At 43.2% G+C, this 23,373-nt stretch overlaps 1 protein-coding gene across 3 annotated transcripts in view; it reads left to right on the top strand.

The window, feature by feature from the left end:
* The window catches only part of fam91a1 (family with sequence similarity 91 member A1), a 104,419-nt gene that overhangs the window by 13,581 nt on the left and 67,465 nt on the right, over positions 1–23,373 (top strand). For all 3 annotated transcript variants that reach the window (XM_070888633.1, XM_070888626.1, XM_070888617.1), the window contains exons 4-10: positions 110–167; positions 2,123–2,190; positions 4,040–4,153; positions 11,242–11,332; positions 14,305–14,367; positions 20,411–20,517; positions 22,560–22,598. In XM_070888633.1, the coding sequence (XP_070744734.1) occupies positions 110–167; positions 2,123–2,190; positions 4,040–4,153; positions 11,242–11,332; positions 14,305–14,367; positions 20,411–20,517; positions 22,560–22,598 (540 nt within the window). The remainder of the gene's footprint in view (positions 1–109; positions 168–2,122; positions 2,191–4,039; positions 4,154–11,241; positions 11,333–14,304; positions 14,368–20,410; positions 20,518–22,559; positions 22,599–23,373) is intronic.

Here is a 23,373-nt window from a genome sequence, read left to right as displayed (position 1 = left end):
GGGTAGAATTACAATTTCAGAAATGGTATCTCTTCTGTTTTGGACTGCAATGCAGCTGTTTATATGTACAACTCCATTTAAAAAAAAAACATTTTCTTTTTCCTTTTAGGATATCATGAACAGTGAAAAAAGTTATGATTCGTTACCTAACTTCACAGCTGCTGATTGTAAGTCTTTTGTATAGGTTTGCTATCTGAATAAAACTGATCTTTTATGCTGGATGAACAAAAGTTCTTAACCCCAAGCTCGAAAGAGTGCCACCTACTGGGCTACCAGGTAACAACCACAACTTGCATTTGTATAGTGCCTTTGACGTTGTAAAACAGCTCAAGGTGCTTCATAGGAGCGTTGTCAAACAAAATTTGACACCAAACCACAAAGGGAGATATTGGGGCAGATGTAGATTTTAAGGAGCCTCTTAAAGCAAGAAGGGTAGGTTTAGGGAATGAATTCCAGAGCTTCGGGCCTTGGCAGCTGAAAACCTGTTTGAACCGATTAAAATCAGGGAGGCTCAAGAAGGCACAATTGGAGGAGCGCAGAAATCTATTATCTTTCAGGTTTCCACGGAACTGCATGGTTCTGTAAATGGCTGAGCAATTGAGTTTTTAAAATCAATATTAATGAAGTGTTGGAATATTTTTAAGTGGTGTATTATTTTAATGTATTGTACAAATTTAATGTTATATAAATACAAGTTGTTGTTGTACATCCAAATCTATTAATAGTCAATCTAAATTGTTCTAACAGTTCATAATGCTATTATAAAGTAGATCCTTCTGGATTAGTATATAAAAAATATTTGCTTCTAATTCTGCACTTCTGAAAACTTAGGTCGTGAAAGGCACTACATAAATGCAAGTCTTTTTAGTGCATATTTCAGTGAGGATGTATAGTTCTGCTTGGGATTTCCCATATTGAGCTCTTGTAGCTGATGAGGTCGGGTGGAGACACTGAAGTCAAGACCAATTCTCCTACCTGGATAATGATTTGGGAATGAGATTTCTAATGCACCCTTGATACTGTCCAGTTAGGGTTCCATTGGCAGGGACCTGGGAGCAGGTTCCTTGCACACCCAGGACAATGATGTGAGGCCTGGGATCAGGCTTTGTGTTCACCCTGGACAATGCTATTTTATGTTTCTAAACCTGTTTTTGTTGTTTGGAGAGACAATAGCGCAGAAAAATAATCGGAAGTCTTTGAAATGTAAGAAATGTAAAAAGAATTACTGGTCAAAAAATGACCTTTCAGAACTTTCTTGCATTTTATGTACTGAACAAAGAATCTGAAAGTTCTTTAGAATAGGCTCCGCTGACAGTATTTACAAAAATTGATCATTTGCAGACTATGTGAACACTTAAATATGCTTTGTAAATTTGTTGCTGCTTCAGAATTAAACTACACATTTCATTTGAAGCATGTTGGTCATTTTTTCAATCCATAAAAATAGATAGACACAAAAATAAATATATACTAAGTTCAGAATAGTTACGCAGTAAGTTGAAAGTAACTTGCTTTGAGATTTCAATGAAAAGGGAGACACTAAGTGCATGAAGTATTGGCTGTGTTGGTATTGATTTCTTTCAGAACTGGCCTGTCTGAAATGAGTATTTTATTAACACCTCTTCCAGCCCTACAACCCTCCTGAGATCTCTGTGCTCCTTCAATTCTTGCCTCCTTTGCGCATCCCTGATTTTCATCACTCCACCATTGGTGGCCGTGCCTTCAGCTCCCTGGGCCCTAAGCTTTGGAATTCCCTCCCTAAGCCTCTCTACCTCTCTCGCCTCCTTTCAGACGCTCCTTAAAACCTACCTCTTTGACCAAGCTTTTGGTCCGCAGTGCTAATATCTCCTTCTGAGGCTCGATGTCAAATTCTGTCTGCTAACGCTCCTGTGAAGCGACTTGGGATGTTTTTACTACATTAAAGGTGTTCGGTAAATGCACGGTGTTTGGTTTTCAGAATGTGACAGACGTTTTGCAACTGTTTTAACAATAAAGCTGCTGCAATGTGAGCTATTAAAGAGCTGGCTTAAAGGAGAGATAGTAGAGCTAACCTGTTGGGGAATAGCTTTACAATATATGTAATGAAGCTTTTCTTGAGCATGGTCTCCAATTTATTTTAAAGGTCTGAGGCTTCTGGGAATTGGAAGGAACCAGTATATTGACCTCATGAACCAATGTAGATCATCAAAAGTGAGTCCCATTGTGTTTTTTTTAATTTGCAGGAATATTAAGATTTTTTTACTTATTGAAGTGATGTGATTCTGTATTGGAAAATTGGATACCTTGTCCCAGTATGTGTATTCTTGGGTATAAGGTGACCAGATGCAGAATACAACTCTTGTGCACCAACAATGTGCTTGAGTTCCCACTACACCAGTGTGAATATTTCCATTTACCATGCTAGCTGTTGTAGCATCTCTATCGCTACTTCTGCCAACTTTTCAACAGTTTTCTGCAACAGGCACATGAGAAACAGGACGTGGATCTGAAGTCTGCAAAGATTATTTAATGGAGGACCCTTAAAGCCAACGGGGGATTTCCATCCCATCCATCTGGGTTGGATTTGAACCCAGGCCTCTGTGCTATACGCTGTTCGGTTTCGCATTTTCATTTATTCATGAACTAAATTTGGTAGATGAGCTTTTTGGATACTATGGGCTGAAAATTGTGGTCAAAGGCTTCCTTCGTATAAATGCCGCCGACCCGAAAAAAAATAATCTACGAAACTACCTGTTTACCTGGAGGAACGTAGGATTCCAGCCTTCATTCCACGCACAGCGCACGGGAAGATGTCTTCCACATACAAACGCATCTGCTGGAATCACGTGGGCCTGGACCACCAATGGACATCTTGTATTCTCATTGATGATAATGGGAACTCCGTTTATATGGGCTCCCATTATTACCAATGAGATTAGCTCCCTAAAACAAGAAACACAGCACAATAAATTAAAAAAAAACCTCACATATTTAAAATTAATTTAAATTAAATGCTTTAGAAAAAAAATACTTTTTTCAAATGTTTCTCAATGTGTTTTAATCGGGTTAATAATAAACTTATCTTAATGGACAGGGTTTTTAAAAATAAAAATGAAAGAAAAATTAAATTTAATCAATGTTTTAAAAGTGTTGCGCTGGTAAAAGTAAGCTATACCCCTGCTTTTACCAGGTGTAAAAGTTTGAAGGACATTCGTTGGGCAAATAGCCTTCCTGCAGGGATGCATAGAATCTGTCTCAAGAAATTTTGAGAGTTTGGAAAAGCCGGTTCTTAGCGCATGCGCACCGCGCGATGAGAACCGGCTTTTGCGAAACCACGGCGGGTGTGCGCGCACTTCCTACGCACCTGGCGAGGCTGCAATTTTCAGCCCCATGGTTTGGGTTATTATGGATAACCTGTTACTGAACAGTCATGGTTAGATCTAATTTACACATGTGGGTTCTCTCATTTTTTTTTTTGGGTGCGCGGCCCATTCAAAATGCTGCACCGCGGTGTTTCCCATTGGAAAACCGGTGAGCCAGCTGTGCAGGAGGTCCAGAGCGCTGCCTGGCCGCGCAGCTTACAGGGAACATTGGTGGGTTCTACTATAATCCTAAAACCTAAGTCAGATATGAACAAATCTGGGAGGGTATCTGTAAAGGCACCCCATTTTACACTGTAGGATGCTGTAAAATTATAAAGAAAATCAGTTCATGGCTCATTCAATTAAGTACATATTTTACGTATTGCCATCCCATGAAATGAAGTGCATGATGCTGATACTGGATGTCCTAAATGGAATAGTGTTCCATCATACAGCACTGATATCCTTCACCTTCATGAGCACACAGTTCATCCAAGAAATTCTATGTATGATATAGAACAATGTGTTATAAATGTATCGTATATTGGACTCCACTGAAGAGATAAAAGCTTTTTTTATACCTAACACATTGGTAACGACTTTGCTTGTGGACTATGTTGTTCTTAATTGGAGAGTAAACTATAGTTAATAGGCAGATGTAGAAGTTCACTAATTGTACAAAACAAACATTATTCCAGAAATTTTTCAGGCGGAAAACGGCTCGTGACCTGCTGCCAGTGAAGCCCGTGGAGATTACCATTGAGCCATGGTGGGTGGTGCAGGCTGGTTTCATCACAGAGGATGATATTAAGGTAAAGGAAAAATAAACAGACAAAAGTAATATTTTATAGTGGAAGTTAAGTTTTTCGTGCTCTACTTATTGTGGCTAAGTAGATTCACATTAAGACTTGAGCACAAAATCCAGCCTGACACTCCAGTGCAGTGCTGGAGGAAGAGTAACTTAGTTTAGTGGGACAGGAGTAGGCTGGAACACTGGGTCTGACAGGACTATCCCGTTTGTCTATCTTGGGGGAGGAGGTAAAAATAGGCTGTGTGGGCTTGGGGAATTGAAGTTGGAGGCTGTGGGGGTGCGGAGAAAAATCTCCAAGAAATGAGATCATTAACAGTCTGGGAAATGATGGCATGGTGTTCAGTAGTAGCATTGTAGGCTGGGGGTGGAGATGGGAGTTGCTGTCAAGAGTTACCATTCAGCAGTAGCGAGCAAAAGGTCTTTTTCCCCCCATACAACAAAAATATCTCCTTTGTCAGCAGTTTGCTAATGATGTCAGAATGACATAGAATAAACAGTACAAGCTGGCCATTCAGCCCAACCAGTCCATGCCGGCGTTTATGCTCCACTTGAGTCTCCTCCTACCTTCCTCATCTACCTCTTATAAGCATATCTTTCTCTTCTTTTCTCCCTCATATGCTTATCTAGCCTCCCCTTAAATGCATCTATACTATTCGCCTCAACCATTCCCTGTGGTAGTGAGTTCCACATTCTCACCCATCATTATCATAGGCAGTCCCTCAGAATCGCGGAAGACTTGCTTCCACTCCTGAAGTGAGTTCTTTGGTGGCTGAACAGTCCAATACGAGAGCCACAGACTCTGTCACAGGTGGGACAGATAGACGTTGAGGGAAGGGGTTGGTGGGGCAGGTTTGCTGCACGCTCTTTCCGCTGCCTGCGCTTGATTTCTGCATGCTCTCGGCGTTGAGACTCGAGGTGCTCAGCGCCCTCTCTGATGCACTTCCTCCACTTAGGGTAGTCTTGGGTCAGCGACTCCAAGCTATCAGTGGGGATGTCACACTTTATCAGGGAGGCTTTGAGGGTGTTCTTGTAACGTTTCCGCTGTCCACCTTTGGCTCGTTTGCCGTGAAGCAGCTCCGAGTAGAGCACTTGCTTTGGGAGTCTCGTGTCTGGCATGCGAACTATGTGGCCTGCCCAGCGGAGCTGATAGTGTGATCGTGCTTCAATGCTGGGGATGTTAGCCTGAATGAGGATGCTGACGTTGGTGCGCCTGTCCTACATAAGAACATAAGAATTAGGAACAGGAGTAGGCCATCTAGCCCCTCGAGCCTGCTCCGCCATTCAACAAGATCATGGCTGATCTGGCCGTGGACTCAGCTCCACTTACCCGCCCGTTCCCTGTAACCCTTAATTCCCTTATTGGTTAAAAATCTATCTGTCTGTGATTAGTAGGATCTTGCGTAGACATCGTTGGTGATATTTCTCGAGCAACTTGAGGTATCTACTGTACATGGTTCATGTCTCTGAACCATACAAGAGGGTAGGTATTACGACAGCCCTGTAGACCATGAGCTTGGTGGCAGTTTTGAGGGCCAGGTCTTCAAACACTCTTTTCCTCAGGTGGCTGAAGGCTGCACTGGCGGCGGTGTTGGATCTCGTTGTCGATGCCTGCTCTTGTTGATAGGAGGCTCCCGAGATATGGGAAGTGGTCCAGGGCCGCTCTGTGGATCTTGATGATTGGGGGACAGCACTGTGCGGTGAGGACAGGCTGGTGGAGGAACTTTGTCTTACAGATGTTTAGCGTAAGACCCATGCTTTCGTACGCCTCAGTAAATATGTCGACTCACCACACTCTGGGTAAAGAAGTTTCTTGTGAATTTCCTATTTGATTTCCTGGTGATTATCTTTTATATTGATGGTCTCTAGTTTTGCTCTTCCCCACAAGTGGAAATGCTCTTTGTGTCCACTGTCAAAAACTGGCATAATTTAAAAGACCTCTATTAGGTCAACCCTCAGCCTTCTCTTTTTTTTTTCAAGGGATTGTACCTGAGAGAATGGAAGTAGATTAGAGCTAGTGAAGGAAGTGGAGAAAATAATGTGGCTGATCTCTCGATTTTAAAAAAAATCAACAGTAGGATAGGAGGCATTGAGGAGGTTGAAGACAGTAGAAAAGTCAAGACGTGTTGGTGGGAGAGAGTAGAAGAATAGCTCAACATCACGTTGAGCAAGGAAGTTGTTGTGGGAGTCTAGGGGTATGAAGCTGAGAACATTTCATTCAGGCTGAGAGAGCGGAAGGTCAGAGGGCATTGTGAAAATATGGTTGGAAGAAAGTGTAGCAGGCATCAGGAGATAGGCTGGCATCCAAATGTTGTTAAGATCCTTGCTGTCTGAAAGAAAAATATTTTTCTATGTTAAAAATACCCAATGAAACAAAGAATGATGCAACATTGAGCACCAGGACAGCTCCGAAATAAAATGAGTCACCGCTCTGAAAGAGAAATAGATGAGAGCAGGGCGAAGAGAGTGGATTTAACAAAGCAGCGAGAGCAGTGCTTGAAAGAATGTTGAATATCGTGGAGATATCAATGATCATGGGTGGATGTGAAACGGGGTGAAATTGAAACTGGAATCCATGTGGATTGAATTCAAACTGGAGACAGGCAGAGAAAAGAGCTGTGGCCATAAAAGTGGGTCTCGGCAAATAACAGGGTCCACAGATTCTGCTGACCACCACCATCCCTCCAGCGTTTCCAGCATTTTCAGATATTTTTTTTTATCCTGTCAGTAGAAACACTGTTTTAACAATTTATTAAAGAAAAATGTTCATATCATATTAGAAACATAGAAACACAGAAAATAGGTGCAAGAGTAGGCCATTCGGCCCTTCTAGCCTGCACCGCCATTCAATGAGTTAATGGCTGAACATGCAACTTCAGTACCCCATTCCTGCTTTCTCGCCATACCCCTTGATCCCCCTAGTAGTAAGGACTACATCTAACTCCTTTTTGAATATATTTAGTGAATTGGCCTCAACAACTTTCCGTGGTAGAGAATTACACAGGTTCACCACTCTCTGGGTGAAGAAGTTTCTCCTCATCTCGGTCCTAAATGGCTTACCCCTTATCCTTAGACTGTGACCCCTGGTTCTGGACTTCCCCAACATTGGGAACATTCTTCCTGCATCTAACTTGTCTAAACCCATCAGAATTTTAAACGTTTCTATGAGGTCCCCTCATTCTTCTGAACTCCAGTGAATACAAGCCCAGTTGATCCAGTCTTTCTTGATAGGTCAGTCCCGCCATCCCGGGAATTAGTCTGGTGAACCTGCGCTGCATTCCCTCAATAACAAGAATGTCCTTCCTCAGGTTAGGAGACCAAAACTGTACACAATACTCCAGGTGTGGCCTCACCAAGGCCCTGTACAACTGTAGCAACACCTCCCTGCCTCTGTACTCAAATCCCCTCGCTATGAAGGCCAACATGCCATTTGCTTTCTTAACCGCCTGCTGTACCTGCATGCCAACCTTCAATGACTGATGTACCATGACACCCAGGTCTCGTTGCACCTCCCCTTTTCCTAATCTGTCACCATTCAGATAATAGTCTGTCTCTCTGTTTTTACCACCAAAGTGGATAACCTCACATTTATCCACATTATACTTCATCTGCCATGCATTTGCCCATTCACCTAACCTATCCAAGTCGCTCTGCAGCCTCATAGCATCCTCCTCGCAGCTCACACTGCCACCTAACTTAGTGTCATCCGCAAATTTGGAGATACTACATTTAATCCACTCGTCTAAATCATTAATGTACAGTGTAAACAGCTGGGGCCCCAGCACAGAACCTTGCGGTACCCCACTAGCCACTGCCTGCCATTCTGAAAGTGCCCATTTACTCCTACTCTTTGCTTCCTGTCTGACAACCAGTTCTCAATCCATGTCAGCACACTACCCCCAATCCCATGTGCTTTAACTTTGCACATTAATCTCTTGTCGAAAGCCTTCTGAAAGTCCAAATATACCACATCAACTGGTTCTCCCTTGTCCACTCTACTGGAAACATCCTCAAAAAATTCCAGAAGATTTGTCAAGCATGATTTCCCTTTCACAAATCCATGCTGACTTGGACCTATCATGTCACCTCTTTCCAAATGCGCTGCTATGACATCTTTAATAATTGATTCCATCATCTTACCCACTACTGATGTCAGGCTGACCGGTCTATAATTCCCTGTTTTCTCTCTCCCTCCTTTTTTAAAAAGTGGGGTTACATTGGCTACCCTCCACTCGATAGGAACTGATCCAGAGTCAATGGAATGTTGGAAAATGACTGTCAATGCATCCGCTATTTCCAAGGCCACCTCCTTAAGTACTCTGGCATGCAGTCCATCAGGCCCTGGGGATTTATCGGCCTTCAATCCCATCAATTTCCCCAACACAATTTCCTGACGAATAAGGATTTCCCTCAGTTCCTCCTCCTTACTAGACCCTCTGACCCCTTTTATATCCGGAAGGTTGTTAGTGACTTCCTTAGTGAATACCGAACCAAAGTACTTGTTCAATTGGTCCGCCATTTCTTTGTTCCCCGTTATGACTTCCCCTGATTCTCACTGCAGGGGACCTACATTTGTCTTTACTAACCATTTTCTCTTTACATATCTATAGAAACTTTTGCAGTCCGTCTTAATGTTCCCTGCAAGCTTCTTCTCGTATTCCATTTTCCCTGCCCTAATCAAACCCTTTGTCCTCCTCTGCTGAGTTCTAAATTTCTCCCAGTCTCCGGGTTCGCTGCTATTTCTGGCCAATTTGTATGCCACTTCCTTGGCTTTAATACTATCCCTGATTTCCCTTGATAGCCACGGTTGAGCCACCTTCCCTTTTTTATTTTTACGCCAGACAGGAATGTACAATTGTTGTAGTTCATCCATGCGGTCTCTAAATGTCTGCCATTGCCCATCCACAGTCAACCCCTTCAGTATCATTCGCCAATCTATCCTAGCCAATTCACGCCTCATACCTTCAAAGTTACCCTTCTTTAAGTTCTGGACCATGGTCTCTGAATTAACTGTTTCATTTTCCATCCTAATGCAGAATTCCACCATATTATGGTCACTCTTCCCCAAGGGGCCTCGCACAACGAGATTGCTAATTAATCCTCTCTCATTACACAACACCCAGTCTAAGATGGCCTCCCCCTTAGTTGGTTCCTCGACATATTGGTCTAGAAAACCATCCCTTATGCACTCCAGGAAATCCTCCTCCACCGTATTGCTTCCAGTTTGGTTAGTCCAATCTATGTGCATATTAAAGTCACCCATTATAACTGCTGCACCCTTATTGCATGCACCCCTAATTTCCTGTTTGATGCCCTCCCCAACATCACTACTACTGTTTGGAGGTCTGTACACAACTCCCATTAACGTTTTTTGCCCTTTGGTGTTCTGCAGCTCTACCCATATAGATTCCACATCATCCAAGCTAATGTCCTTCCTAACTATTGCATTAATCTCCTCTTTAACCAGCAATGCTACCCCACCTCCTTTTCCTTTTATTCTATCCTTCCTGAATGTTGAATACCCCTGGATGTTGAGTTCCCAGCCCTGATCATCCTGGAGCCACGTCTCTGTAATCCCAATCACATCATATTTGTTAACATATATTTGCACAATTAATTCATCCACCTTATTACAGATACTCCTTGCATTAAGACACAAAGCCTTCAGGCTTGTTTTTTTAACACCCTTTATCCTTTTAGAATTTTGCTGTACAGTGGCCCTTTTTGTTCTTTTCCTTGGGTTTCTCTGCCCTCCACTTTTCCTCATCTCCTTTCTTTCTTTTGCTTTTGTCTCCTTTTTGTTTCCCTCTGTCTCCCTGCATTGGTTCCCATCCCCCTGCCATATTAGTTTAACTCCTCCCCAACAGCACTAGCAAACACTCCCCCTAGGACATTGGTTCCGTTCCTGCCCAGGTGCAGACTGTCCGGTTTGTACTGGTCCCACCTCACCCAGAACCGGTTCCAATGCCCCAGGAATTTGAATCCCTCCCTGCTGCACCACTGCTCAAGCCACGTATTCATCTGCGCTATCCTGCGATTCCTACTCTGACTAGCACGTGGCACTGGTAGCAATCCCGAGATTACTACTTTTGAGGTCCTACTTTTTAATTTAGCTCCTAGCTCCTTAAATTCGTTTCGTAGGACCTCATCCCTTTTTTTTACCTATGTCGTTGGTACCAATGTGCACCACGACAACTGGCTGTACTCCCTCCCTTTTTAGAATGTCCTGCACCCGCTCCGAGACATCCTTGACCCTTGCACCAGGGAGGCAACATACCATCCTGGAGTCTCGGTTGCGGCCGCAGAAACGCCTATCTCTTCCCCTTATAATTAAATCCCCTATCACTATCGCTCTCCCACTCTTTTTCCTGCCCTCCTGTGCAACAGAGCCAGCCAAGGTGCCATGAACTTGGCTGCTGCTGCCCTCCCCTGATGAGTCATCCCCCTCAACAGTACTCAAAGCAGTGTATCTGTTTTGCAGGGGGATGACCACAGGGGTCCCCTGCACTACCTTCCTTGCACTGCTCTTCCTGCTGGTCTTCCATTCCCTATCTGGCTGTGGACCCTTCACCTGCGGTACGACCAACTCGCTGCACGTGCTACTCACGTCATTCTCAGCATCGTGGATGCTCCAGAGTGAATCCACCCTCAGCTCCAACTCCGCAACGCGGTCAGTCAGGAGCTGGAGGCGATACACTTCCCGCACACGTAGTCGTCAGGGACACGAGTCGTCCCTGAGTTCCCACATGGTACAGGAGGAGCATAACACGTGACCGAGCTGTCCTGCCATGACTTAATATTGGCAACATATCTCAGAAATGTATGTAGAAATTTCAAGGAGTCTTATCAACATTAGGAGCAATGTAATCCTATTAATGCTATGTCAGAATTGAGGCATGTATGAAAGTCCGTAAAGTCTGATTGTAGCTAGATCCTGAAAGTATGTCGGTATGGTATCCAGGAATGCACCGATCTGCCAACTCAGTACATATACTTATAACTGGTAACTTCGTAGTCTTGTAAATACATTTTCTGTTTAAGCATATTGATCAGCTGAGATCATGTTAAAAATGGCTGTCTTATTGCCTCTAGATTTGTTCAGGTCCCGAGAAGAGTTCTATTGATAAAATCATTGATTCAGGACCTCAGCTAGCTGGAATATTGGAACACAATGTGGTTCTCGGTGAGTATATTCTTTAAGAATGACATTACACTAAAACCTGTCTTACTGAGCCCTGAAACTCTAGTTTTGCCAATGTCCCAGTGATCTGCATGCTGGGCAAAATTGTGGCACATGGATTTCAACGCAGGTAAGCGCAAGGTCATCCATTTTGCACCAAATAAAAGATAAATCCGAGTATTTTTTTAAATGGTGAAAGGCTAGGAATAGTGGAGGTCCAAAGAGATTTAGGGGTCCATGATGTACACAGATCACTAAAATGTACTTGTCAGGTACAACAGTCCGTCACCGTCACCGTCACATTTTATCAGGGAGGCTTTGAGGGTGTCCTTGTAATGTTTCCTCTGCCCACCTTTGGCTCGTTTGCCATGAAGGAGTTCTGAGTAGAGCGCTTGCTTTGGGAGTCTCATGTCTGGCATGCGGACAATGTGGCCTGCCCAGCGGAGCTGATCAAGTGTGGTCAGTGCTTCAATGCTGGGGATGTTGGTCTGGTCGAGGACGCTAATGTTGGTGCTACTGTCCTCCCAGGGGATTTGTAGGATCTTGCGGAGACATCGTTGGTGGTATTTCTTCAGACATATGATGTGTCTACTGTACTTGGTCCATGCCTCTGAGCCATACAGGAGGGCGGGTATTACTACAGCTCTGTAGACCAAGAGCTTGGTGGCAGATTTGAAGGCCTGGTCTTCGAACACTCTTTTCCTCAGGCGGCCGAAAGCTGCACTGGAGACGGTGTTGAATCTCATCGTCATTGTCAGCTCTTGTTGATAAGAGGCTCCCGAGGTATGGGAAATGGTCCACATTGTCCAGGGCCGCGCCGTGGATCTTGGTGATTGGGGGGTAGTACTGTGCGTCGAGGACTGGCTGGTGGAGGACCTTTGTCTTACGGATGTTTAGCGTGAGGCCCATGCTTTTGTATGCCTCAGTAAATACGTTGACTATATCCTGGAGTTCAGCCTCTGTGTGCGCAGATGCAGGCGTTGTCCTCGTACTGTAGCTCGACGACAGAGGTTGGGGTGGTCTTGGACCTGGCCTGGAGATGGCGAAGATTAAACAGGTTCCCACTGGTTCTGTAGTTTAGTTCCACTCCAGCGGGGAGCTTGTTGACTGTGAGGTGAAGCATTGCAGCGAGGAAGATTGAGAAGAGGATTCGGGTGATGATGCAGCCCTGTTTGACCCCGGTCCGGACATGGATTGGGTCTGTAATGGATCCGTTGGTAAGTTAACTGCACCTTGCAGCTGAAACCATTCACGAGAATCATCTTGCCCTGCTCTTTCTCCTCCCACACCAGCCTACTGGTGCTCCTACAGCCACAGAGCCATGTGTTCTGCAGATTCACAAGAAAGAATGCAGGTACCAGCTTTTGTCACCCCTCTTTTATGGAAGTGTCCAATATGTTTGGAGAAACTCGATGTAAAATAATGCTATTTACTGCAGTTTGCAACTGTGTTTCTTGGGTCATCCTCATCAAAATTTTGAAAGGAGTTGTAGCCCAATATTCAAGCTGGTGATCGTTGTCATCAAGGTTAAGGCTGTGAGCTCTTGTCTGGCAGATGCAGCATTCAGCAGTGGAGTTGCCTTTGGCCAGATGTTCGAAGAGTTGCACAAGGTGGAAGAGGGTGGGGGTCAGTAAGTGGCTATACTTAAAGGTGACCCAGGATACCCAACTACTTTCTAACAAAGACGTACTAGCTGCAGGCCAGGATCAAGCTAAAGGTGATGCAAAATACCCAGAGAATGAACATTGTGAAAGAGATCCAGATGTCCCATGCTGCAAAATCTGTTCAATACATGGAACAGTGGGACAAGTTACTTCAAATAACGTCGTGCTCGTCAAGGGACCGCAAGACTTGGCAGCATCTCAGCAGGCCCCATCATTTTGGCAGCAAAGCTGAAGAGTTTTTCTCTCCTGCATTACTGAATTGTAATTTTTTGTTGGTGAAAGCTGTCTGGACTAGTACTTATTTGAAGAGCATCTTTGACATCTGCATACTACTTCGCTCTTCTGTTCCTGGAAATCTGATATCTGACCTGTGTTGGCTTGCAATATGGGCCAGGTGTGGAGTACAGTTTTCTAAGCTTGGTCCAGCAGTGTGCTCTCACCCAAGACTGCATCTTTAATTATTTTTTTCCCCATTCTCACAATAGCCACTTGTATCATCTCCGACTAAAATTGTCAATTTGTGTAGTTATGGGATGTTTTGCGACATGAACATCTATTATGTACTGGTGTGAATCTCATTGTACACAGGACCCCTGCATTTAATTGGCAGTCCAAGGAAACTCCTCACAGCAAAAAACTTGCATTTTAACTACATGAACGGGTTGTTGGGTTGTTTTTTTAAACCAGGTTGTTGGGATAAAAGTCTCATTTACCTGTTGGCGATCAGATTCCTACGAAAAATAAGTTTGGCATTTTCAACTAAGTTACATAGTATTTACAGCACAGAAACCGGTCGTTTGGCCCACTGATCGATGCCGGTGAAATGCTCCACACCAGCCTTCACCTACTTTAGTTCAGCTCACCCCAGCAAGATATTCTATTCCTTTCTCCCTCATGTACTTATCTTTATAGTGACCATGTGTTCACGGAATAAACTTGTCCCTTTTCAGCATTCATTGGTATTAAATTGACCCGCTTAATGAAGTCAGCGGATAACTGATGGAGATGGAAAAATGTCTCACTAGTAGTGGGGAGTGCTCTTCTGTGATTGTGGTGAAGGTAGATTGTTGGGGAAGAGTAGAGGATGCTTTACTGTATGTCTAAACAGGCTATACCTAATCTGAAATGCCCAAAGTGTTTCTCTTCACAGCATTAAAACCCCTCTCCATTTTTAATTCAAAAAGTTGCCAAGCAAATTACAACCAATGTGATTTTTTTTTCTGTGTAGCAAAACTGCACACTTGTATTTTCCGTGCAGGATGAATCAACATTTTCTATTTGCATTTAATTAGTTTGCCTCTTACCTTGCAGGTTTGTATAACAAAGGTTTTATTTACCTTGATGTACCAATATCTGATGACAGCTGCATAGCAGGTGAGCAGTTCCTTTGTGAACTTTGGTAACCATAATGATTAGCCTTACAATGTAACATATGATCTAAGTGGACTTATGAATTAATAAATCCCTTGTGTTGATGATTTTAACAGTGGTATAAACTTGGATTGTTCTCCTTTAGAGCAGAAATGGTTAAGGGGAGATTTGATAGAATCAAAATCTTGAATGGTTTTGATAGAGTAAATAAGGAAAAACTGTTTCCATTGGCAAAAGGGTCAGTAACCAGATTTAAGGTAATTGATAAAAGACCTTCAGGCAGCACGAAAAAAAAATGTTTAGGCAGCAAGTTACGATGATCTGGAATGCACTGCCTTATAGGATGGTGGTAACCGATTCAGTAGTAACTTTCAAAAGGGATTTGGATGTATACTGGAAAAGGAGAAATTTGCAGTGCTATGGGAAAAGAGCAGACGAGTGGGAATAATTGGTAGTTCTTTCACAGCTGGCACAGGCATGATGGGCCAAATGGTCTCCTTGTGTGCTGCACCATTCTATGATTATTAACTGTTACCATATGACCCAGTTTGTGTTTTTTTTCCTCCTGCCCCCCCCCCCCCCCGAATTTCTAAAATCCATCGTAGGAAGTCAGTGGTTTAATATTGGTTAAGTTGGAATCCTGGGGTTGATGTCCTTTCTTTTGGAATCTTCTCAACTGGCAGCTTGAGTCCCTATTATGACATATTAAAATAAAATCTCAGTTAGGCATATAAATTCTTTAAATTGCGTAAAAGGATTTAGTAGCAATATCTTATTTTGATCTCGAGTGTCAGTTTGGCTCATCTGTAGTACTCGCACCTCTTGAGTCGGAGAGTTGTGGGTTCAAACCTCAGTGTAGTACTTGAGTCGATAACCTAAGCTGACAGTACAATACTGAAGAAGTGCTGCAGTGTTAAAGGTGGGGTGGGGGTTTGTCTTCCATATGCATCGTCATCATAGGCAGTCCCTTGGAATCAAGGAAGACTTGCTTCCACTCTTAGAATGAGTCCTTAGGTGGCTGAACATTCCAATACGAGAGCCACAGTCCCTGCCACAGGTGGGACAGACAGTCGTTGAGGGTAAGGGAGGGTGGGACAGGTTTGCCCCACGTTCTTTCCGCTGCCTGCGCTTGTCTTCTGCATACAATTGACGATGATTGCATCCAGATGCACTGTTAAACTGAGGCCCCATCTAAATGTTCAAGTGGACGTGAAAGATCCCATGGCACTGTTTAAAGAGGAGCTGAGGATTTCTGTGCAGTGGCTGACATTCATCCCTCAACGAACACCACCAAAAACACATTGCTGTTTGTGGGATTAAAAACAAAAAGTGCTCAAACACTCAGCGGGTCCGGCAGCAACTGTGGAGCGCGAAACAGAGTTAACGTTTCAGGCTGTTGTTCTTTCATCAGAACTGGAAGATGTTAAACAGTTTCGGTGCAAAGCAAAAGGGGATGGTAATTGGACAAATAAAGAAACAAAAGATGGGTGAAGAGGAGGTGTGAATGGTTAGAATGGGAAGCTCTCATAGCACGGGAATGTGGCAGAGAAAGTTGGGTAGACTCTAGGAGTGCAGACCATCCCGGTGGCCCTGTGTTGATAGAGCTCCCAATCCCAAGCACAAACCACCTCCACTCCCAGACACCCTGATGCAACACCTGCCCTTTCACCTCCTCCCTTCCCACCGTCCAGGAACCCAAGCAGTCCTTCCATGTGAATAGTGATTTACTTGTACTACTTCCAACTTGGTATACTCTATTCGCTGCTCACGATGCGGTCTCGTGTACATTAGGGAGACCAAACGCAGATTGGGTGATCGCTTTGCTGAACAACTCTGTTCAGTCCACAAGCATGACAGTGAGTTTTAACTATTTAAAGTTGTCACAGTGAGGAGAAATGTCACGGAGTGGTAGCGGCAGAGACGATGCACCTTTTTAAGGGAAGATTGGATAAATATTTTTGGCATGATCACAGAAAAAGGAATATAGAAACATAGAAAATAGGTGCAGGAGTAGGCCATTCGGCCCTTTGAGCCTGCATCACCATTCAATATGATCATGGCTGATCATGCAACTTCAGTACCCCATTCCTGCTTTCTTTCCATACCCCTTGATCCCTTTAGCCGTAAGGGCCACATCTAACTCCCTTTTGAATATATCTAACGAACTGGCCTCAACAACTTTCTGTGGTAGAGAATTCCACAGGTTCACAATTCTGAGTGAAGAAGTTTCTCCTCATCTTGGTCCTAATGGCTTATCCTTTATCCTTAGACTGTGACCCCTGGTTCTGGACTTTCCCAATATTGGGAACATTCTTCCTGCATCTAACCTGTCCAGTCCAGTCAGAATTTTATGTTTCTATGCCATCCCCTCTCATTCTGCTAAATTCCAGTGAATAAACGCCTAGTCGATCCAGTCTTTCTTCATATATCAGTCCTGCCATCCCAGGAATCAGTCTGGTGAACCTTCGCTGCACTCCCTTAATAGCAAGAATGTCCTTCCTCCGATTAGGAGACCAAAACTGTACACAATATTCAAGGTGTGGCCTCACCAAAGCCCTGTACAACTGCAGTAAGACCTCCCCGCTCCTATACTCAAATCCTCTCGTTATGAAGGCCAACATGCCATTTGCCGCCTTCACCACCTGCTGTACCTGCATGCCAACTTTCAATGATTGATGTACCATGACACCCAGGTCTCGTTGTACCTCCCCTTTTCTGAATCTGTCACCATTCAGATAATCTGCCTTCCTGTTTTTGCCACCAAAGAGGATAACCTCACATTTATCTACATTATATTGCATCTGTCATGCATTTGCCCACTCACCCTGCAGCCTCTTAGCATTCTCCTCGCAGCTCGCACTGCCACCCAGCTTTGGTGTCATCTGCAAACTTGGAGATATTACATTCAATTCCTTCGTCTAAATCATTAATGTATATTGTAAATAGCTGGGGTCCCAGCACTGAACCTTGCGGTACCCCACTGAAAAGGACCCGTTTATTCCTACTCTTTGCTTCCTGTCTGCCAACCAGTTCTCTATCCATGTCAATACATTACCCCCAATACCATAGAAACATAGAAATTTACAGTGCAGAAGGAGGTCATTTCAGCCCATCGTGTCCGCGTCGGCCGACAAAGAACCGCATGGCCCTTCGTCAGCAGCCCTAAAGGTTACATACAAACCCATGTACAGTGACGGAAAGGCAAAGAGCAACCAGTCCACCCCACATCACTGCAACACCCCTTATACTGAAAACATCTACACTCCACCCCAACTGGAGCCATATGATCTGGGAGAGGCAAAAACCAGATTAAAAACCAGAATTTTATGTTTCTATGCGATCCCCTCTCATTCTGCTAAATTCCAGTGAATATAAGCCTAGTCGATCCAGTCTTTCTTCATATATCAGTCCTGCCATCCCAGGAATCATTCTGGAGAAAAAATCTGGGAAAATTCCTCTCCGATCCATCCAGGCGATTGAAACTTGTCCAGGAGATCACTCTGGCCGTATTTCTATTCCCTGCAGTACTTACCATTATATCTGCATCGACTAACAAAAGGTCATCTAGTCTAATCCCAATTACCAACTCTAGGTCTGTAACCCTGCAGGTTACGGCACTTCATGTGTCTATCCAACCATCTCTTAAAAGTGGTGAGGGTTTCTGCATCCAGCACTCTTCCAGGCAGAGAGTTCCAGATCCCCACAACCTTCTGTGTAAAGAAGCCCCCCTCAAATTGTCTCTAAACCTTCCACCAAACACCTTAAAACTATGCCCCCTCTTAATAGCCCCCTCCACCAATGGAAATAGACCCTTACTATCCACTATGTTAGGCCCCTCAATATTTTGTACACCTCGATGAGGTCTCCTCTCAACCTCTTTTGTTCCAATGAGAACAAACCCAGCCTATTCAATCTGTCCTCATAACTAAGATTCTCCTTTCCAGGCAGCATCCTAGTAAATCTCCTCTGCATCCTCTCTAGTGCAATCACATCCCTCCTATAATACGGCGACAGAACTGCACGCAGTACTCCAGCTGTGGCCAAACCAAAATATTATACAATTTAAGCATAACCTCCCTGCTCTTATATTCTATGCCTTAGCCAATAAAGGCAAGCATTCCGTATGCCTTCTTAACCATCTTATCCACCTGGCCTGCTACTTGCAGGGATCTGTGGACAAGCACTCCAAGGTCCCTTTGTTCATCTATACTATTAAGTGGCTGACCGCTTAATATTTATACCCTTTCCTTATTAGCCCTCCCAAAGTGCATCACCTCACACTTCTCTGAATTAAATTCCATTTGCCACAGCTCTGCCCATCTGACCAGTAGATTGATATCCTCCTGCAGCCCATGACTTTCCTCTTCATTATCAACCACACAGCCAATTTTAGTGTTGTCTGCAAACTTCTTAATCATACTTCCTATATTCAAATCTAAATCGTTGTTATATACCACAAAAAGCAAGGGACTCAGTACTGAGCCCTGCGGAACCCCACTGGAAACATCCTTCCAGTCACAAAAACATCCATCAATCATTACCCTTTGCTTCCTACCTCCAAGCCAATTTTGGATCCAACTTGCCACTTTGCCCTGGATCCCAAGGCCTTTAACATTCATGACCAGTCTACCATGCGGGACCTTATCAAAAGCCTTGCTAAAGTCCATATATACTACATTGTACGCACTACCCACATCGACCCTCTTGGTTACCTCCTCAAAAAATTCAATCAGCTTAGTCAAACACTATCTTCCCTTAGCAAATCCGTGCTGACTGTCCCTAATTAATCCTTGCCTATCCAAATGCAGATTTATCCTGTCTTTCAGGATTTTTTCCAATAATTTTTCCACCACTGACAGGCTGACAGGCCTGTAATTACTTGGCCTATCCCTTTTTCCCTTCTTAAACAAGGGTACTACATTAGCAGTCCTCCAATCCTCCAGCACCCTGTCCATATCCAAAGAGGACTGGAAAATGATGGTCAAGGCCTCTGCTATTTCCTTTTTTACTTCGCTCAGCAACCTGGGATGCATTTCATCTGGGCCTGGGGACTTAATTACTTTCAAAGCTGCTAAACCCCTTAAAACTTCCTCTCTCACTATATTTATTTCATCCAGAATATCACACGCCTCCTCTATAGCAGTATCTGCATTACCTCTCCTTTGTGAAAACAGATACAAAGTATTCGTTAAGAACCCTACCAACACCTTCAGTCTCCTCACAAAGATTACCCTCATGGTCTCTAATAGGACCTACCCTTTCCTTAGTTACCCTCTTACTCTTAATATATTTATGGAACATCTTAGGGTTTTCCTTAATTTTCCTGGCCCTGGGGATTTATCAGCCTTCAATCCCATTTTCCCTAACACAATTTCCTGACTAATAAGGATTTCCTTCAGTTCCTCCTTCTCACTAGACCCTCAGTCCCCTAGTATTTCCGGAAGGATATTTGTGTCTTCCTTAGTGAAGACAGATACAAAGTATTTGTTCAATTGGTCTGCCATTTCTTTGTTCCCTATTATAAAGTCACCTGATTCTGACTGTCTTCACTAATCGTTTTCTCTTCACATATCTATAGAAGCTTTAGCAGTCAGTTTTTATGTTCCCTGCAAGCTTACTCTCATGCTCTGTTTTCCCCCTCCTAATTAAACACCTTTTCCTCCTCTCTTGAATTCTAAATTTCTCCCAGTCCTCAGGTTTGCTGCTTTTACTGGCCAATTTATATGCCTCTTCCTTAGATTTAACACCATCCTTAATTTCCCTTGTTAGCCACGGTTGAGCCACCTTCCCTGTTTTATTTTTACTGCAGACAGGGATGTACAAAATACTTGTATCCCATCAATCAGATACTTAAAGATGATTGGTTGGTGTCTTGTGAAATTGCGTTGTGTGCTGTGGGGAGGGATGGATGATTATGAAAGCCCCTTCCCTGTGGGGAAACACCAGATCCTTTGGTAATTGCTAATTTCAAATATAGTGTTTTAACTATTTAAGCTTTGAGTATGAGAAAATTCATCTTGGAATTTTTTTTTCCCTTCATGTTTAGTTCCACCATTGGAGGGCTTTGTGATGAACCGGGTCCAAGGTGATTACTTTGAAACTCTTCTCTACAAGATTTTTGTTTCTATCGATGAGCAAACCAATGTTGCAGAGGTAGGGGGGACAAACAATGGAATTCTTGTTCTATGTATTCTCTTACCCAGTACAAACAAGCAGTCACACAAACTTAAATTTTTTTTTTTAGCAAGGTTTCATTATTGAGGAAGTGCTCCACTGTCGGCAGTGCCGTCTTTCCGAGGCCCCATTAATCCTGTCAGGTGGATGTAAAAGATCCTGTGGCACTATTCAAAGAAGAGCAGGGGAGTTCTCCCCTGTGTTCTTGCCAATATTTATTCCTCAACCGGGATAACATTAAAAAAAAAAATTGTCTGGTCATGAACTCATTGCTCTTTCCTGCATTACAACAGCGATTACATTTTAAAAAGTACTTCATTGGCTGTAAAACACTCTGGAACATCCTGAGGTTGTAAAAGGCAGAATATAAATGCAATTTCTTTCTTGCTTTCTTTCCTGAAATATGTAATCTGACTTATTTCTTTTGTGTGCCTGTTACATGAGCAGCTTTTTCCTTTGAAGTCCTAGACTAAAAACTAAATACAGTACGACATTAGAAAGTAGTGCAATTCAGTAGAAGTTTTGAAACCAGGCCATTAATTTTGGGTTTTATAAAAAGGAATTTAGAATACTAGTAAAGTATACAGGGCTTTTATTAGGCCACAGTTGATGTACTGTGTGCAGTTTTGAGTGCTACATTACAGAAGGAACATTAGGACTATAGACAATGACTAGTGTAGATTGACCAGGGTGATGCCAAGGCTAGCAAACTATAATTACGAGGAAGAAAATGAGATATTGAGCCTATTTCCACTTGAGTTGGGAAGGTGGAGGAGATTTAGTAGTTTTAAAAAAAAATTATTTAATGGCTAGGCAGTTGGGATTTAGAAAGTGCACTTGGAAGTGACTTGTGGGAGTGTCTTTTTTCTATGGGCGGATGCACTTGGAAGGGGGTGGGGGTGGGTGGGGTGGAGGGATGCAGGTGATGAGGGATACAAGGAAATGGTCGGAGATTGTCTTGTCTGTGATAGAGACCATGGGAGCAATGTGTGAGGAGGACACACAAAATCTGCAAAATGACATACAGACTAAGTGAGCGGGCAAAAATTTGGCAGATCGAGTATAATGTTGGAAAGTGTGAGGTCATGCACTTTGGCAGAAAAAAAATCAGAGAGCAAGTTATTATTTAAATGGAAAAAAATTGCAAAGTGCCACAGTACAACAGAACCTGGGGGTACTTGTGCATGAAACACAAAAGGACAATATGCAGGTACAGCAAGTGATCAGGAAGGCCTTTATTGCAAAGGGGATGGAGTATAAAAGCAGGGAAGTCTTGCTATAGCTATACAAGGTTTTGGTGAGGCCACACCTGGAATACTGCGTACAGTTTTGATTTCCATGTCTACGAAAGGATATACTTGCTTTGGAGGCAGTTCAGAGAAGGTTCACTTGGTTGATTCTGGGGATGAGGGAGTTGACTTATGAGGAAAGGTTGAGTAGGTTGGGCCTCTACTCATTGGAATTCAGAAGAATGAGAGGTGGTCTTATCGAAACGTATAAGATTATGAGGGGGCTTGACAAGGTGGACGCAGAGAGGCTGTTTCCACTGATGGGGGAGACTAGAACTTAGAGGGCATGATCTTAGAATAAGGGGCCACTCATTTAAAACGGAGATGAGAAATTTCTTCTCTCAGAGGGTTGTAACCTGTGGAATTCGCTGCCTCAGAGTTGTGGAAACTGGGATATTGAATAAATTTAAGACAGAAATAGACAGTTTCTTAAACGATAAGGGGTTATGGGGAGCAGGCAGGTGGGGAAGTGGAGCTGAGTCCATGATCAGATCAGTCATGATCTTGGTGAATGGCGGAGCAGGCTCGAGGGGCCATATGGTCTACTCCTGTTCCTATTTCTTATGTTCTTATGAGTAGAGAGGCTATGAGAGATGGCAAGATTGTGGGATGGCCATCAGTATGGATGGGGAACAGCCTTTGCAGAAATTCAGGTGCCTATAGTTTACTGATTTTTGTCTTTTCAGAAAGTGTATCTCTGAAGAATGTAATGATTTGTTTAATGTTTTTCAGTTGGCGAATGTGCTGGAAATAGATCTATCACTTGTGAAGGTATGTATGATGCTTTACATGTGATATATTAAGGTTTGGATCCCCAGGCATGGTAAATGTGATTGTATCTTAAACCTGTTATAGAATTATTCCACTTTTGCTTGTGTGATGTTTTAAGTTGTCACATTTCCAGAGATATGTCTTGAGATTTCAAAATGCTACAAGGGACTATAGTGTAGATGCAAGCAAGTTTGATTATTATATATGTACTACTATTTTATAGTTGTGAAATTGAATTTCCAAAAATACCAATAAACATTATGGATAGTCATTTAATACAAATGGAATTTCACTTACTTCGTCACCGAAGTCAGAGGCCCTGATATTTTCCACTACATGATATAAACACCCCTATTTTTGTAAAACATTGAATACTCTGATTCACTGTAAGCAATGCCATGGGAGATCTAATAATATTATATTAAAAAGCTTACATCTGCATACATTTCCTGTCCAACATTTACCATTATACATTCTCGAGCCCACATTGATACTACCCACGTAAAACTTGTCAGGCTATAATTACACCAATGGGGGACTGCAGCGCTGTCACTGGCAGGAGGGTGTAATTACAGCGTGACAAGTATACATAGGCAATTTCTATTTTATTTAATGCACGGCACTATTTTCCGTTAGCCGTCAATGAGAAGAAATCATCCAGGTGTTATTGAATCATAGAATAGTACAGCACAGGAGGAGGCCATTTGGCCCATTGAATCTTTTGTTAGCTCTTTCTAAGAGCAATCCAGTTAGTCCCACTCCCCTGCTCTTTTCT

Source organism: Pristiophorus japonicus, chromosome 1, assembly GCF_044704955.1.
Source record: "Pristiophorus japonicus isolate sPriJap1 chromosome 1, sPriJap1.hap1, whole genome shotgun sequence".
NCBI lineage: Eukaryota > Metazoa > Chordata > Chondrichthyes > Pristiophoridae > Pristiophorus > Pristiophorus japonicus.
Note: the sequence above shows the minus strand (reverse complement) of the source record. Positions and strands in the feature narration are given on the sequence as shown.